The sequence below is a fragment of the Megalobrama amblycephala genome, linkage group LG19 (assembly GCF_018812025.1).
Source record: "Megalobrama amblycephala isolate DHTTF-2021 linkage group LG19, ASM1881202v1, whole genome shotgun sequence".
Classification (NCBI taxonomy): Eukaryota; Metazoa; Chordata; class Actinopteri; order Cypriniformes; family Xenocyprididae; genus Megalobrama; species Megalobrama amblycephala.
Window position 1 is genome coordinate 33855587 of NC_063062.1, and position 15267 is coordinate 33870853.

General features: G+C 36.0%; 1 protein-coding gene across 1 annotated transcript; it reads left to right on the top strand.

The window, feature by feature from the left end:
* The first annotated feature begins 5812 nt into the window (after positions 1-5812).
* Positions 5813-14956, top strand: crfb4 (cytokine receptor family member b4). The gene is made up of 7 exons (XM_048168935.1): positions 5813-6036; positions 8236-8353; positions 8640-8809; positions 10409-10563; positions 12516-12660; positions 13531-13685; positions 13765-14956. Exons 1-7 carry the CDS (start codon positions 5976-5978, stop codon positions 13993-13995), a joined length of 1035 nt encoding a protein of 344 aa, XP_048024892.1. The 5' UTR covers positions 5813-5975; the 3' UTR covers positions 13996-14956.
* The last annotated feature ends 311 nt before the right edge of the window (positions 14957-15267 follow it).

Sequence of the window (15267 nt, forward strand, 5' to 3'; positions counted from 1 at the left end):
GTACATTAGCAACATGCTAACGAAACATTTAGAAAGACAATTTACAAATATCACTAAAAATATCATGTTATCATGTCAGTTATTATCGCTCCATCTGCCATTTTTCGCTATTGTTCTTGCTTGCTTACCTAGTCTGATGATTCAGCTGTGCACAGATCCAGACGTTAATACTGGCTGCCCTTGTCTAATGCCTTGAACATGAGCTGGCATATGCAAATATTGGGGGCGTACATATTAATGATCCCGACTGTTACGTAACAGTTGGTGTTATGTTGAGATTCGCCTGTTCTTCGGAGGTCTTTTAAACAAATGAGATTTATATAAGAAGGAGGAAACAATGGAGTTTGAGACTCACTGTATGTCATTTCCATGTACTGAACTCTTGTTATTTAACTATGCCAAGATAAATTCAATTTTCAATTCTATGGCACCTTTAATCACATTTGACTTACATTTTTGTATCTTTCCAGACTGGTTAAGACTGGTCGGTGGATCTGATTCATGCTGCAGTGGAAGAGTGGAGATCCTTCATGATGGCCAGTGGGGAACGGTGTGTGATGATGACTGGGACATAAATGATGCTGCTGTGGTGTGCAGACAGCTGGGATGTGGATCAGCCGTCAGTGCACCTCACAGTGCTGCCTTTGGTCAAGGCACTGGAACGATCTGGCTGGATGATGTCGGATGCTTGGGAGGTGAAGAAAACCTCACACAATGTTCACACGGAGGACTAGGAACTCACAACTGTGGTCATGGTGAAGATGCTGGTGTTGTTTGTTTAGGTAAATCTTTTGCATTTTGACATTTTAGGAGAAATGAGCAGTGGAAATTACATTAAGCTCCATGTATTCAGCTGATGCTGAATTCCACCTCTTCATAAATGGGTCATCTATATTATCCTCCCAGAAACATGTATCTGGTGTGACTTTCGACTTTGTTAATGTAGGCGTCTCACATCAGGGCAGCTACAGCTGTGATTACTCCTACAAAAACAGCACTATAAAGTCACCATGGAGTGACACTGTTAACATCACTGTGGGTGAGTGTTTCATCTCGTCTCATTGCCTACATCATATCAATGCATTAGCTGCATGAAAGTAAATTCATTTTTGTCTTATTTTTGTGTTTGTGTTGCTGATTTGAATTACATTTTGATCCTGAGAAGATGCAGTTCTTGACATTTTTATTTGTTTAAAGCTGTTTAAAGGGTTAGTTCACCTAAAAATGAAAATTGTCATCATGTTGTCCCAAAGCCGTAAGACCCTCGTTCATCTTCAGAACAGAAATGAATTTGTTCCAAAGATGAACGAAGGTCTTACGGGTGTGGAACGACATGCAGCAGCCCAGTATTCCCCGCATCGCTCCTGATGGACAGTTTGATGTGGGAGCTCAGGGGCCAATGATCCCCTGGGGCCACAGTTTCACCATCATCTGTTCCACTGTGTCTCAGTATCCTGGAGGATTCTTCCACCTGTTCGGGGAAGCAAATATCAGCAGGAGTCAGTCAGCTGTCAATCTCTCTGCCTCCTTCTTCTTTCCTGAGGCAGATTATTCCCACAAGGGAAACTACAGCTGTGTTTATGAAGTCATTTTGTCCTCACGCTCCTTCCGTTCATCTGCCTCTGAACTGCTGGTCATCACTATCACAGGTATTGATGCGCAAGAGTCTCAAACATGCTGGACTGCCGGCAATGAAAGTTTAACTCAAACCCATGTGTGTCTCAGCCTCCCTGCTTCCTGTCATTGGTGCTGCGGTGTCCGCTGTGCCGCTCTTATTGTCCGTCCTCATCATCATCTTCCTGGTCAAGAGAAGACAGAAACAAAAGAATGAGGAAACTCAATTGAAGTGCTCTTTTAAAAAAGGTAATGTAGCATTTCATAAAAACGTATAGATGTCTTTAACAGTTCCTTTAATAATTATCTCTTCATCTCTATGCATGTCTCTAGGTCCAGCTAATACGTATGCAGGTGGATCCCGAGATAACAAAAATGAAGATGATGATGAGGCTGAAGAGGACTATATCAATGTGAACACGGATGACGGACAAATCTGATGATAACATCTATGAAAGCTATGAATAGGCCTACTGAGTGAGCCCAAAATACTGTAATTAAATGCCTCAGGGATGACGTGTATTTGTAGAAAAAACCCGGAAGTGAGTTAGCATTTTAGGACTTCCGGTTCTGACACTGTAGAGTCAATGGGTTTTTTGAATGGGTTTTTGCTAAATCGCCTGAAATAAGGTCTGTGGTTAACAAAGCCTCTAAATACTTTCACGTTTTGATCTATGACATAAAACACACCAGTTATAACCCACTTGTGATTTTTTAAACTTTTACTGTGTCTTAAAATCGGCGGTTGCTAACAAATTTCTAAAAGGGACTACTTTGCAGGGACTTTAGACGTCATCATAACAAACAGGACATTTGGAAAGCATTTCTCATGAAAAAGTGGATAAGTATTCATACACAGCGCAGATCATAATCAGCGAGCATGTTTTTAAATAGAGTTTTTTTCTGAATAAAGTTTGAGGACGCTTGGTGGTGACGACGTTGATCCGCGTCCATGGTGTGCTGTAGTCCGTTTATAGCCTACTGTTAGCCTTTTATATCTGAAGACTTTATTTAGGCTTCACAATCTATAAATGTTGTGTTAACTTGTAAAGATTATCTTGATAGACAAAACGTGTAAGTGTCATAACCCTTTGTTAAACACAGAGCTTATTTTCTGCGATTTTCCAAAAGTCTATGGGAAAAATGCATAGGCTTTCAACCGAGGGAACCCGTGCGCAGCTAACTTCCGGGTTGGCCTACAAAAACGCGTCATCCCTGAGGTACTCGAGGCTTCAAACAGATTAAATATGGAAGTTCATTTGACAGTGAGTGATGGAAACAGACTACAAACAAATCTTTGGTCGGTCTCACTGTCTTTTTACTAACAAGGATTGTTTTCAGATAATACAACAAGAAATATAATCAAATGTTAAAAAATGAACAAACTCAACAGTGTGTTGTTTAATTCCTCTACTTGTCGGAGTATTAAGTGCTCTTCCATTGTGTTGCCAGTTTTCAACCTGTGCTCCGAACCCCCAGTGGGTCATGGAGGTACTGCAGCGGGACTGTAAATAATGATTTAAAATTATTTGTCAGCGCTAAATAGTGTAATATGTTAAATTATTAGGATCTTGAGCATATACTGCAAAAAAGTTAATGAAGTTGAAATTTTTTAATTTTGCTGTGTTTTGCTGAAGAAGTGTAACCTTCACGTAGCTTAACATTATTTTTCTATCGTAAACCGTTTTAGTGTGAAGATTTGATCATTTTCGGGAGTCATGTAGTGTAATTCGTAACTGAGCGTGACAATACAAAAACATTGACAGCTGTTTTTAGCATAAGCACAAGATTATCAATGAATGTGTGCATGATGTAAATGAACGCTATTACCTGTCTTTCTTTCAAGCCTTTACGAAAAATAAATAACTTGCAAATATTGCATTACTTCACAATAATTGTATTTTTCTTTTTTAAGTTTTAAATTGTATTTTTCTTTTTTAAGTTTTTCTTTTTTTAATTCCCTTAAATATTTTAGCCCCAGTTTCACAGGCGAGGCTTAATCTAGTTCCAGACAAAAAATGTATGTTTGAGCTGTTTTAACTTGCATTGTCAGATTTAAAGAGCTGGATTTTGAAGTGAAGGCTTATGATGATTACAAATGGGATGAAGTTTTAGAAAAAATCAACTGATTTACTACTAAGAGTTCTCCTAAATAGCAGTAAAACTTTTTTAAAAAAGTAAAAGTTTTTTTAAGAGTTTTCTTTTAAAACCTATTCATAAAGCTGCTGAGACCAACGTTTACTAAGGAACAGAGAGAAGTCTTAAAATAAGATTAAGGGTGGGGTTGACCTCATTACTATGGATGATGTCAACACGCTTACTAACTATGCACACAGTGATTGGCTGATGGGGAGGAGTCTCTGTCAGCGATTTAATCAAAGAAAAAACTGTAGAATGAGGTGTCATATTGCCATATTCAAATAAAGGTTTTAAAATAAAAATGTTGCAATATTCAAATGAAGGTTTTAAAATAAAAATGCTGGTAGTCAAATACAAAATGTGCAGTTTTTATAAAAAATGCTTACATACAGTTTTTGAAACTATGGCTTCATTTCTCAAAACTCTACACATGAACAGAAACGTAAAACAAGTACACAGCATGCAAAACATCACACATATCTTTCAAAAGCAATCAATTAATTTAAACTATTTTAACTACACACAGATAGAGTTGTCTTTTGTCTTGTCTTTTGCTTGTTCGGTGTGCTGTGGAGTGAATGAATGAGTATTTTATCCATCCTATAGAAAACAATTGTAGAATTAGTTTGCTTACTATAAAAGCTGGAAGTGTTTTGAGGCCTCTTGACCTATGTGACTGTAAGGGTCAGATGTGTCTGAGAAGTTAGCTTGGCCACTGAGCATATTTTGTTGGTAATTTTCCACCAGACAACAGGTGGCTGTCAAATGAATAAGATCATTATTAATGGTGTCATGTGAAGGCTTCTTGCCTCTGGGGGGTGTTGACTGGAAGAAAGGGAGGAGAGCCCCTGTAAGTGAGAATATGAGAAACTGTAAGGGTGGATATTACCAACCAATGATACTACTTTGGTGTGTTTTAAGAGATAAGAAAAAAGTATAAAAATGTGACCCAGCTAAGAGAGATTCAGATGTGGAGCTGGCATCTCACTTTGTTGCTTGACAATAAAGTTAAATACTTCTGCTCTGTGAGTTTTTCTTCAAGACCAGAAATGAAGAAACATCGAATTTGCCACGACATGTACAGGAGTTTGTCACATGTTCATGCATATGCACAAATACACTATACATGTATGCACAACTGATACAGTTTACACAGTTATGGAACTGAACTGAATCAATACTAGATTGACTTGAGCTGTATAATGACACTATGTATATATATATATATATGAGCAATATTTAAAAAAAATTATATATATTATAAAATATAAAAAATATAAAATTATATACATATATATATATATATATATATATATATATATATATATATATATATATATATATATAATATAGAGCACCAATTTGTTGAAAGTGCCCTAGTAGTGTCAATGCAGGCAGATCAGAAGCACTGTTGAATAAATGTCAAGAATACTATTGAATATCAAATGTCAAGTGTCCCCAACTAAGCAAGCCAAAGGCAACAGCGGCAAGGAACCCAAACTCCATCAGGTGACATCAGGTGGCAAACAAGTGGCAAATAGGTGTTAAAATGGAGAAAACAAATAATTATAGGCATTTAATGTAAAATTAATACTATTATTCATTTACTATACAAACACTATACAAATTAATACTTTATTCATTTATATGAAATTCATAATAATAATAATGTACGCTACTACAAGGCCTTCAACAAATGAAACGTGCGATTCACAAAAACTGCTGTCTCATAAGTCAGTTTTATCATGGCATCCCTGAAAACGAAATTAATTTTAATAATACTAATATAACATCAACTTTGACAAATGCTAAATAAATAATTAAATTAAATTATGAGCGTCCAATAAGAGTAGGCTATAGGTGAGCTCACAAACAATATAACAAGAAAGTGGAAACCATTATAAAATATATTAATAAATAATAAAACATTCAGTGGCTTCCTCGCATTTACAGCACACAGTATTTTGTTTATCATCACATAAACACGTTCATCATGACAGAAGTGTGTTCAGTTACAGTAACTCCTCCTCCTCCTCTTCTTGTAAACATTCGCTATTATGCGAGTTCATATTTCTTTCGCTTTCCTTAAACTGACTCACTCCACTTCCTCTCTCTCTCTCAAACACACAGAGGCACAAGGAAACAAACGCCACGGCTCTCAGAGACACACTTCATCACAAACTGGACTTTATAAAGCGGTTGTGCTCCGCTGAAGAGGAATAATGAGAGTTTTCTGCGGTGTGTCTGAGCTCTTGTTGTGTTTTATCGTCTGCGTCAGCTCAGGTGAGCTTCATTCACAATGTGTTATAGACACTTCACACGAATGAAACATGTGTAATAAATACTAATAGTATTAGTTCATGTTATTCTTTTACACTGCTTTGATATTATATAACTTTTATCTAACTTCAGTCGTGTCGTCAGACAGTAGTTTAGGGGAAAACCTGTCGGTCTGACAGTAAATGCGCTGAACTTCCTGTTAATGTTAATGATTCAGAGAACAACAGGCGATCACACTTTATAGACTGGAGTTCTCTAAACTCATTATAAACATTATATTAACCTCATTTTGTATTTCTGAACGCAGATTCAGAGTAATAGAAAAGCATTAAAGTTGAAGATCATTGACCCAGCAAATATGACTGTTTGTGTTGTATTATGTTGTTGAAAATATATGAATATATAATTGTGCCTATGTATGAATTTCCCTACAGTGATAACACACACACACACACACACACACACACACACATATATGTATGTATATTATAAAAATGTATTTTTTTCTATTTTAGTGTTTTTTGGTCACTACATCATTCCCTTTCTTCCATTTGTTTTATTTCGAAGTTTTCATGACTTTCATACAGTATGTGGAAAAGAGTAATAATACATTAAAAAAATGATTATGAATTGTGAATATGAATGTGGTGGCAGTGTGTATTTTCCAATGTTGTATTTTAGTACACCTTTGTGGTAGCCATTTGTTTTAAAGGGTTAGTTCACCCAAAAATCAAAATAATGTCATTAATTACTCACCCTCATGTCGTTCCACACCCGTAAGACCTTCATTCATCTTCAGAACACAAATTAAGATATTGTTGATGAAATCCGATGGCTCCGTGAGGCCTGCATAGCCAGCAATGACATTTCCTCTCTCAAGATCCATTAATGTACTAAAAACATATTTAAATCAGTTCATGTGAGTACAGTGGTTCAATATTAATATTATAAAGCCACGAGAATATTTTGGTGCGCCAAAAAAACAAAATAAAGACTTATATAGTGATGGCCGATTTCAAAACACTGCTTCAGGAAGCTTCAGAGTGTTATGAATCAGTGTATCGAATCAGCGATTTTGGAGCGCCAAAGTCACGTGATTTCAGCAGTTTGACACGTGATCCAAGTCATGATTCGATACACTGATTCATAACGCTCCGAATCTTCCTGAAGCAGTGTTTTGAAATCGGCCATCACTATATAAGTCGTTATTTTGTTTTTTTGGCGCACCAAAAATATTTTCGTCTCTTTATAATAAATTTTAATAATTATTTGTGTTCCGAAGATTAACGAAGGTCTTATGGGTGTGGAATGGCATGAAAGTGAGTAATAAATGACAGAATTTTCATTTTTGGGTGAACTAACCCTTTAACCCTTGTGCGTCAAATAATTAAAGTTACACATAGCACAGACTTAAGTTTAAAGATTTAAGTTTATGAAAATGATTTATGAATATTATTTTATATAAACTATATTTTATGGAACATGTTGAACTCTAAAACTGCTAGAAAATCAAAACCAGAAATCTAAACAAGTTGTGTTCCAAATTTTAGGTTGATATCTCAAAAAATGAGCTTTCAGTAAGATTTTGTTTGGGCGCAGTACCAAACTTTCCCCATTAGATGCCAGCAAAACTCCACTGGTACACACAGTGGTTGGATTTGTGATTTGCAGTAGAGATTTTCTCTCTCAAATATTACACGCACACACATTTTTTTTTTTTTTACACTCATACAAACCACACTCTGACATCCATACCTAAACACCCACACAATTATAGCTGCATAATTTATCCAATTGGCTGTATAACATGCTCTATAAACAAGAATAAAGCGAGTATTTGCTTTATGGGCCAAACCTGAGAAAATGGCACCATCTGGTAAAAAAAATAGTACAAATTTTAATTTTGAAGCCTTCCCAACAGAATGAAAGCCTATTAACAAAGATTGCTTCATTTTATAGTTATCTGGCCCTGGGATTAAAAATTGCAGTTTTAAGGGGGACATTTTTGTCCTTAAGGTCCTGAAAGGAACTGTTCTGTGTTTCTAGTGTAAAATAGATTTATTATTATTTAATACACACTTGTGCCAAAACGTATGCAGTTGGCTATTAACACAGGCAAAATGATCAAAAAAAAAAAAAAAAAAAAAAAATTGTCCATAAGGGCGCACCAGGGTTAATGTGTGTATGTCTGTTTGTTGTTAGAGAGCATCCCAATCCCTGAGGATGTGAGAGTGACATCACTGGACATGGGATTAGTTCTGGAATGGGATCCACCACAAAACACCACTGATACACTATTTAACTACACTGCTGAAATTAGGTAAGTTAATTATGATACACTCATACTTGTTTTACTGCTTAAAAATGTGTGATGGTTTTAAAATATAATTGAATGGCTTTAATAGAATATTCTTGTGTAAATACATTGGTGGCCTGCTTTTGTCTCTGAAAAGAGTCAAATAATGAATTAAAAACACAAAGGCCAAACTTGGTGATAGGTTTAGAAGCAGAAATATGAAGCTGTTTGGAATGAAACAACTTTTCTAGGTGGATGAAAGGCAGTTTTGTAATGTTATTTGTTTCGTTTCCTCCCTGTCTGTGTGTAGAAACTGGAGAAATCATTATGAGCCAGGATGTGTCCGCAGCTCATCACTAAGCTGTGATTTCATTAATGATATTACCACTTTTGGAGTTTACCAACTTCGTGTTCGGACAGAACTACATGGAGAGACATCCGATTGGGTGGAGACTAAAAACTTCACAGTAGATGAAATAAGTGAGTCACTTAACTTCTGTTGTTTTTCACATTTTGTTTTGTTGCAGCCTTATGCCAAAATGTATTAAAGGGTTAGTTAACCCAAAAGTTTGTCATTATTTACTCACCCTCATGCTGTTCCACACCTGTAAGACCTTCGTTAATCTTCAGAACACAAGATATTTTTGATGAAATCTGATGACTCAGTGAGGCCTGCATAGCCAGCAATGACATTTCCTCTCTCAAGATCCATTAATGTACTAAAAACATATTTAAATCAGTTCATGTGAGTACAGTGGTTCAATATTAATATTATAAAGCGACAAGAATATTTTTGGAGCGCCAAAAAAAAAACAAAATAACGACTTATTTAGTGATGGCCGATTTCAAAACACTGCTTCAGGAAGCATCGGAAAACACAGTGAATCTGTGGATTGAATCTGCTGTTCGGAGCGCCAAAGTCACGTGATTTCAGCCGTTGGCAGTTTCACACGCGATCTGAATCATTATTTGATACACTGATTCATTTATGTTCCGAAGCTTCCTGAAGCAGTGTTTGAAATCGGCCATCACTAAATAACTTATTTTGTTTTTTTGGCGCTCCAAAAATATTCTCGTTATAATATTAAAATTGAACCACTGTACTCACATGAACCGATTTAAATATGTTTTTAGTACATTAATGGATCTTGAGAGAGGAAATGTCATTGCTGGCTACGCAGGCCTCACGGAGCCATCGGATTTCAACAAAAATATCTTAATTTGTGTTCTGAAGATGAACGAAGGTCTTACGGGTGTGGAACGACATGAGGGTGAGTAATAAATGACATTATTTTCATTTTTTGGGTGAACTAACCCTTTAACCCTTTAAGTTCATAATCCCTAATGACAGAGCAAAAGAAAATGTGTGATGATTTTGCCTATGTTTGAAAATGAAAGAAAAAATCTGCAACGATGGATGCAAACTCCTAAACTTTCAGTGAAAATTCACATTTTTGAGCCACACTGACAGACTGAAAACTCCCGTTAGAATCAATGCATCTGTCTGTACTGCACAATGAATCTCTTAGTTACCGCGTGTTTGTACTTTTTTGGTTATAATGAAATGATTCACAAGCCTGCATACTCACGCTGAACAAACTCTGACGATCTGAGTGGATTCTGATGAACTCAAACGCCTCTGAATGGCCATTGCGTTCACATGCTCAACAAACACGTCTGTGATTGGCTACAGTGATCAACGCTGCGAAACCTTTGATGCTTTCATTATTCAACATTCTTATGCTGCCAATCCTCTCATACGAATGATCATACGTTGATAAATGTGGTGGCTGAAAACAATCGTCTCTGTAACTGTACTGAAGGTGCTTTAGATAAATATTGAGTTATGGGTCTGAATACTTGTGTAAATGTGACATTTCACATTATTTACAGCATTTTAGCATAAGACTGCAACCAGACAAAATGTGAAAAATGGGGAGAGGTGATTTTTTTTCTGAATGCACTATATCAAACATTGCATTTTTAATAATCATAAAAAATATTTTCTGTCTCACTGTAACAAGGGAGTGCTGTTTTATTATCATATGTGTATAACAAAACATTTCCCTGTGTCTGCAGCTAATATTAGTGCTCCTCGTGTGGAACTGACAAGCAGAAAAGGACAAACTGAAGTTGACATCACTGATCCTCCTATGAAAAAAAGAAACTTGAGGGATGTCTATACGTATGTCTCTTACCTCATCCTTTATTGGAAAAAAGGAGAGGCAAAAAAGGTAATGAATGCAATGGTCTCTGAAGTTTTTGTTGCCCCCGCAGTACACCATTCACTAGTTCAATTCACATTCTTCATGTTTTTTCCAAGTCATTGTTTATGTAATTTAATAGAAAACTAATACTAAAATCTGGCAGGCCAGGATTTTGAACAACCTCTGGAGTCGTAGTTGGGCAACAGGTGCCGCCAGTGTGTGTTAACTCAAAAAATAACAGTGTGTTTGAATTTTAAAGATGTGGAGCGTGTGCACCTCTCTCAGTGTGTGACCCTCTTTACTGTTTGCTAATGATGGAGGATCCTCTTAGACAAGGGGCAAGTTTTAGTAATTTTTTGTTTTTGTTTTGTAATTTTTTTTTTTTAAAATATCTCTATATAGTTTTTATTAATTTATATTTAAAAAAAAAAAAAAAAAAAAGTAGAGAGAAATGTGTTAACTTGCTGAAGTGAAATGTTTTATTTTATTTCAGGTAATGTTTCTTTTATTTCAAGCAACATGTTTATTTTAGTTTTAAACTATAATAACCCTGAACAAAATTGTTTAGTTGATTTTTATCAGGGGTTCTCAAAGTGGGGTCTGCAAAATAATGTGCTATACCATAAATTTCCTTTTTTTTCTTTTCTTTTCATTGTAAAGTGCTGTGACTTGTATCCCAAAGTGACTTATTGAATGCATTTAACATGAAATATGTAGCCTATTAACTCTAATCCTGGCTTAGTCTAAGCCCTGTCTGTGAAACCAGGTTCGTTTGTTGTCTTTTTTAATAAAACGTTTCGTTATTTTCAACGTACGAACAACATATCGGTTCATCACAGCCTATTCTTCATCAGATTAAAAATGCAATCAACCAAACATAGAAAAAAGCGATTTAAATGGTCTGTTGTAGAGACTGTGCCGGTCAGCCTGAGCACTCTCCTACCGTCACACTGTTATTCCAAACACATTTTTGAGCATCTAAGGGGTGCTGTTTTATGTGGATATTGGGACAGGAGTGAAATACAAATCCTGGTTTACAAAATAAATAATTGTTTAGCAATCTAATACATGTGAATATGGAAACATTTTGGTCCCTGGCCCCAAAAGTTTGAGCACCCCTGCCCTAAATTACAGTAATGCCTGTGGATTGGAAATACTGAGAGGCCCAACCTGATCATTAGAAAGTGTCCACAAATATTCATATCAAGTCACATTTGAGCTTTTTATGCTGCAATGTTTAACCCAAAAATGAAAATAATGTCATTAATTACTCACCCTCATGCTGTTTCACACCCGTAAGACCCGTAAAATAAAACATTTCATCTTCAGAACACAAATTAAGATATTTTTGATGAAATCCGATGGCTCCGTGAGGCCTAAACAGCAATGCCATTGAACTTCTCAAGATATAGAAAGGTACTCAAACATATTTGAAACAGTTCATCTGACTACAGTGGTTCAGTCTTAATATTATAAATGACAAGAACTTTTTGTGCACCAAAAAAAGCTAAATAATGACTTTTCAACAAGATCTAGTGATGGATGATTTCAAAACACTGCTTCGAATCTTTTGTTTCGAATCAGTGATTCGGATCGCATGTCAAAATGCCAAACTGCTGAAATAACGTGACTTTGGCGCTCCGAATCACTGATTACTGAGTACCTTTCTGGATCTTAAGAAGTTCAGTGGCATTGCTGTCTGTAGAGGCCTCGCGGAGCCATCGGATTTTAACAATATCTTAATTTGTGTTCTGAAGATGAACAAAGGTCTTACGGGTGTAGAACGACATGAGGATGAGTAATAAATGACATTATTTTCATTTTTGGGTGAACTAACCCTTTAACCTTATACAATTCCTCCCAATTTGAACACACATTTCCACCTTCAATAGCAAATTAAATAGAATAAGACATCTATTTCATTTATATCAGTCAGGGCATTTCATGCTTAATGTGTCTTTGTTATTTATTCTCAACAGGAAGAACTAATAAGAGACCAGAACAGAGTTATATTAACAAATCTGGAGCCTTTGGTGGAGTACTGCGTCGAAGTGGCGGTTTTGTGTATGACAAATAAAACAAGCCAGTTCAGCAACATGACCTGTGTAACCAACACATCCAGCAGTAAGCTTTCACCTATATAAACCAGTTTGAGTTCTACAGTTGTGCTGCATGTCCATTTATTTATGTTTGTACTGTACACATTTACTTTTACTGTGTTATTGTGATGTTCTCTCATTGACTACTTTTACATGCAACCTCATAAGATTTGAGCAATATTGTGATTTAACTTTAACTCATGTAAACACAACACTCTGATCAAATTGATGCAATTAAGCTCATAATCGTAGTAACCGTAATCATTAAAATATGTGGCGTATGCTGATTTTCATCTCAATAAACAGGCATGTAGACACTTCAATCGCATCTTTTCTACTCTGATCAAAGTGTGCATGTTTGTGACGAACCCGGGTGACGTTTTCATGCTCAGATTCGTAAACAGAGGTGAAGACATCTCATTTTTGGGGAGCTGAAGTTTATGTTGACAGCGTTGCGCGACTCTCACTCTTTCCCTGCGACTTTTTGTTACCTTCCTTCTTAAGCCCCTAGACTTTTAAGTGGGCTTATAACAAGTGGGGGCTCGTCCGGGATATGTATGATGGTCGAAAACATTGAAATGAAGACATTTTAGGCATGTAAGCGAAAAACTTCAAAACATCCACAGAAATCTGTAAAACATTGGCCAGTATCACCTATTGTATGAGTTCATCATTTATGCTGTGCATTGGGTATGTAAATAATGGCGTTAAAAATAACCACAATTCTTAGCAAATAATCAGAGTAATGAAAATGATGTGTAAACGGGAGTGAAGAGAAGATCCTGCCAAGGAATTAAGTCCTTACTCTGATTATTGGAAATGATCACAGTATTGGTGCACATGTAAACACGGTCAATCTCAACATCCTGTAATGTTCGTTTCTGTGTTTGCGCAGATGAGGCAGAGCCCGGGCTCATAGCAGTTGTGCTCCTGGTCAGTTTTCTGGTGGTGTTAGCTGCTGTTGTCCTGGCTTTTCTGGCTGTGTGGTACAGCTACAAAGTATGCAGAATTATTTTCCCTGATCCTAAACTGCCAGAGAACCTAAAACAGGTAATGCAAGGGTAAGAAGAGGCAATGGATAATGACCTGTTTTGTGTTACTGACATTCTCTCTTTCTGTTCTCTTAAAGTTTTTGTCCCAGCAGTCCCAGTCCCCCATACTTTCGGCCATGCAGGAGAGCACTCAGCTGAAGGAGCACTTTAATGAGCTGAGGATATTTCAAAAGGAGCCTGACAGCTCTCAGGACAATCAGCAGATTCAGAAAGATAAGGATAAGTGTTGTACTGAAGCAGACAGTGAGGAAATGGCCAGCACCACATCAGAAGAGAAGCATTTGCTTGCTGAACTGACATTGCTATAATACCATACTATAAACATTTTAACTGTTAGAACTAGTGATGCAATGTGGATAAGCTGCATCTGTGTGGAAGCTGCCAAAATTGATTTTTCTTTTTTTAAAATCGATCTGCATTTTGATGAACTGATCTTAAATCCCAGGAATCAATCTTTTGTGTGTTTTCAGTTGATGTGTGAACACAATTTTAACAATGCTATTTGTAGTGTCTGCCTTAATCACAATACGTTTTGTTCTTTGTTTCTTCTGATATGAAACAAAGCCTCAGCTTTCAAAATAAATGTGTTTACTGCTATTTACAGCAGCAAATAAACATGAATGAACAGCAGAAGGAATGTTGAAAGATACAGAACAATTTACTGAAATGATTCATATCTTATGTAATCGGTCAATCAGTGTTTCAACCGCAGAAAGACGTCAATAAAGCAGCTGGAGAACAATGTCACATTTACCTCAGAAAAGCCATTCAGTGTCTATAAACTCGATAGAATTTTGATACATATATGCGCTATATTACATATTCATTACATCTGTACTTTAAGTTGTGTTACATACACCATTTAAATGATCATATTTCAACAACAAACTGGAATAGAAACAAACTGCTTGCATTGCATTTTAAAAGTTCATTTACAACTGTTTTTATTAAATAAACTTTATTTTTGGTTTCCGTTTTCGGATAAATTAAAACTTTACCTTTATTTTCGGGGATAAAAAGGTGCATCACTAGTTAGAGCTGTTGAGAACTGATGTCAAGGTAAAACCTCCATTATGGCTTCTTGAATACAAAATGGAAGTGAAGTTTGTGTGAAGAATGTTTTATTTATGTTTTATTATTTTGTTAATATATGCCATGTCAATCAAAGCTGCCTGTGGCAAATATATGATGATTATTATTATTATTATTACTTTTGTACCTCATATCATTTTGAATGTTCATTAAAGTTAGACCTTTCAAGACTGATAATGGTGTTATTCTTTTTTAAAGGTTGTTTTTTTTTTTAAATCTATATTTTCTATGCAGAGCAAAAGTGCAGCTTATTTAATAAAAAAACAAGAACAGAATTCAAAAGGCAACAAAACATGGGCACAAAGGGTTAATAAGTGAACAAGGAATGCCTGGGGAGACAATCCAGAGAAACAATCATGATATGAAACTACAAAATTAAACGAAACTAAGAATCAAGACCTACAACATAAAATTACAAACACAAATGTGACGAATGTGTGTTCCTTTAAGGAGCAAATTCAAGATTCGAACAGACAGTTCAAGAGCTC

What these genes read in the sequence shown, in the direction of transcription:
- crfb4 (XM_048168935.1), top strand. Translation starts at nt 5,976, where the DNA reads ATGAGAGTTTTCTGCGGTGTGTCTGAGCTCTTGTTGTGTTTTATCGTC. An exon ending in CTTCACAGTAGATGAAATAA is followed by an intron (nt 8,810 to 10,408) that starts GTGAGTCACTTA and finishes CTGTGTCTGCAG; the next exon opens with CTAATATTAGTGCTCCTCGT. An exon ending in TGCCAGAGAACCTAAAACAG is followed by an intron (nt 13,686 to 13,764) that starts GTAATGCAAGGG and finishes GTTCTCTTAAAG; the next exon opens with TTTTTGTCCCAGCAGTCCCA.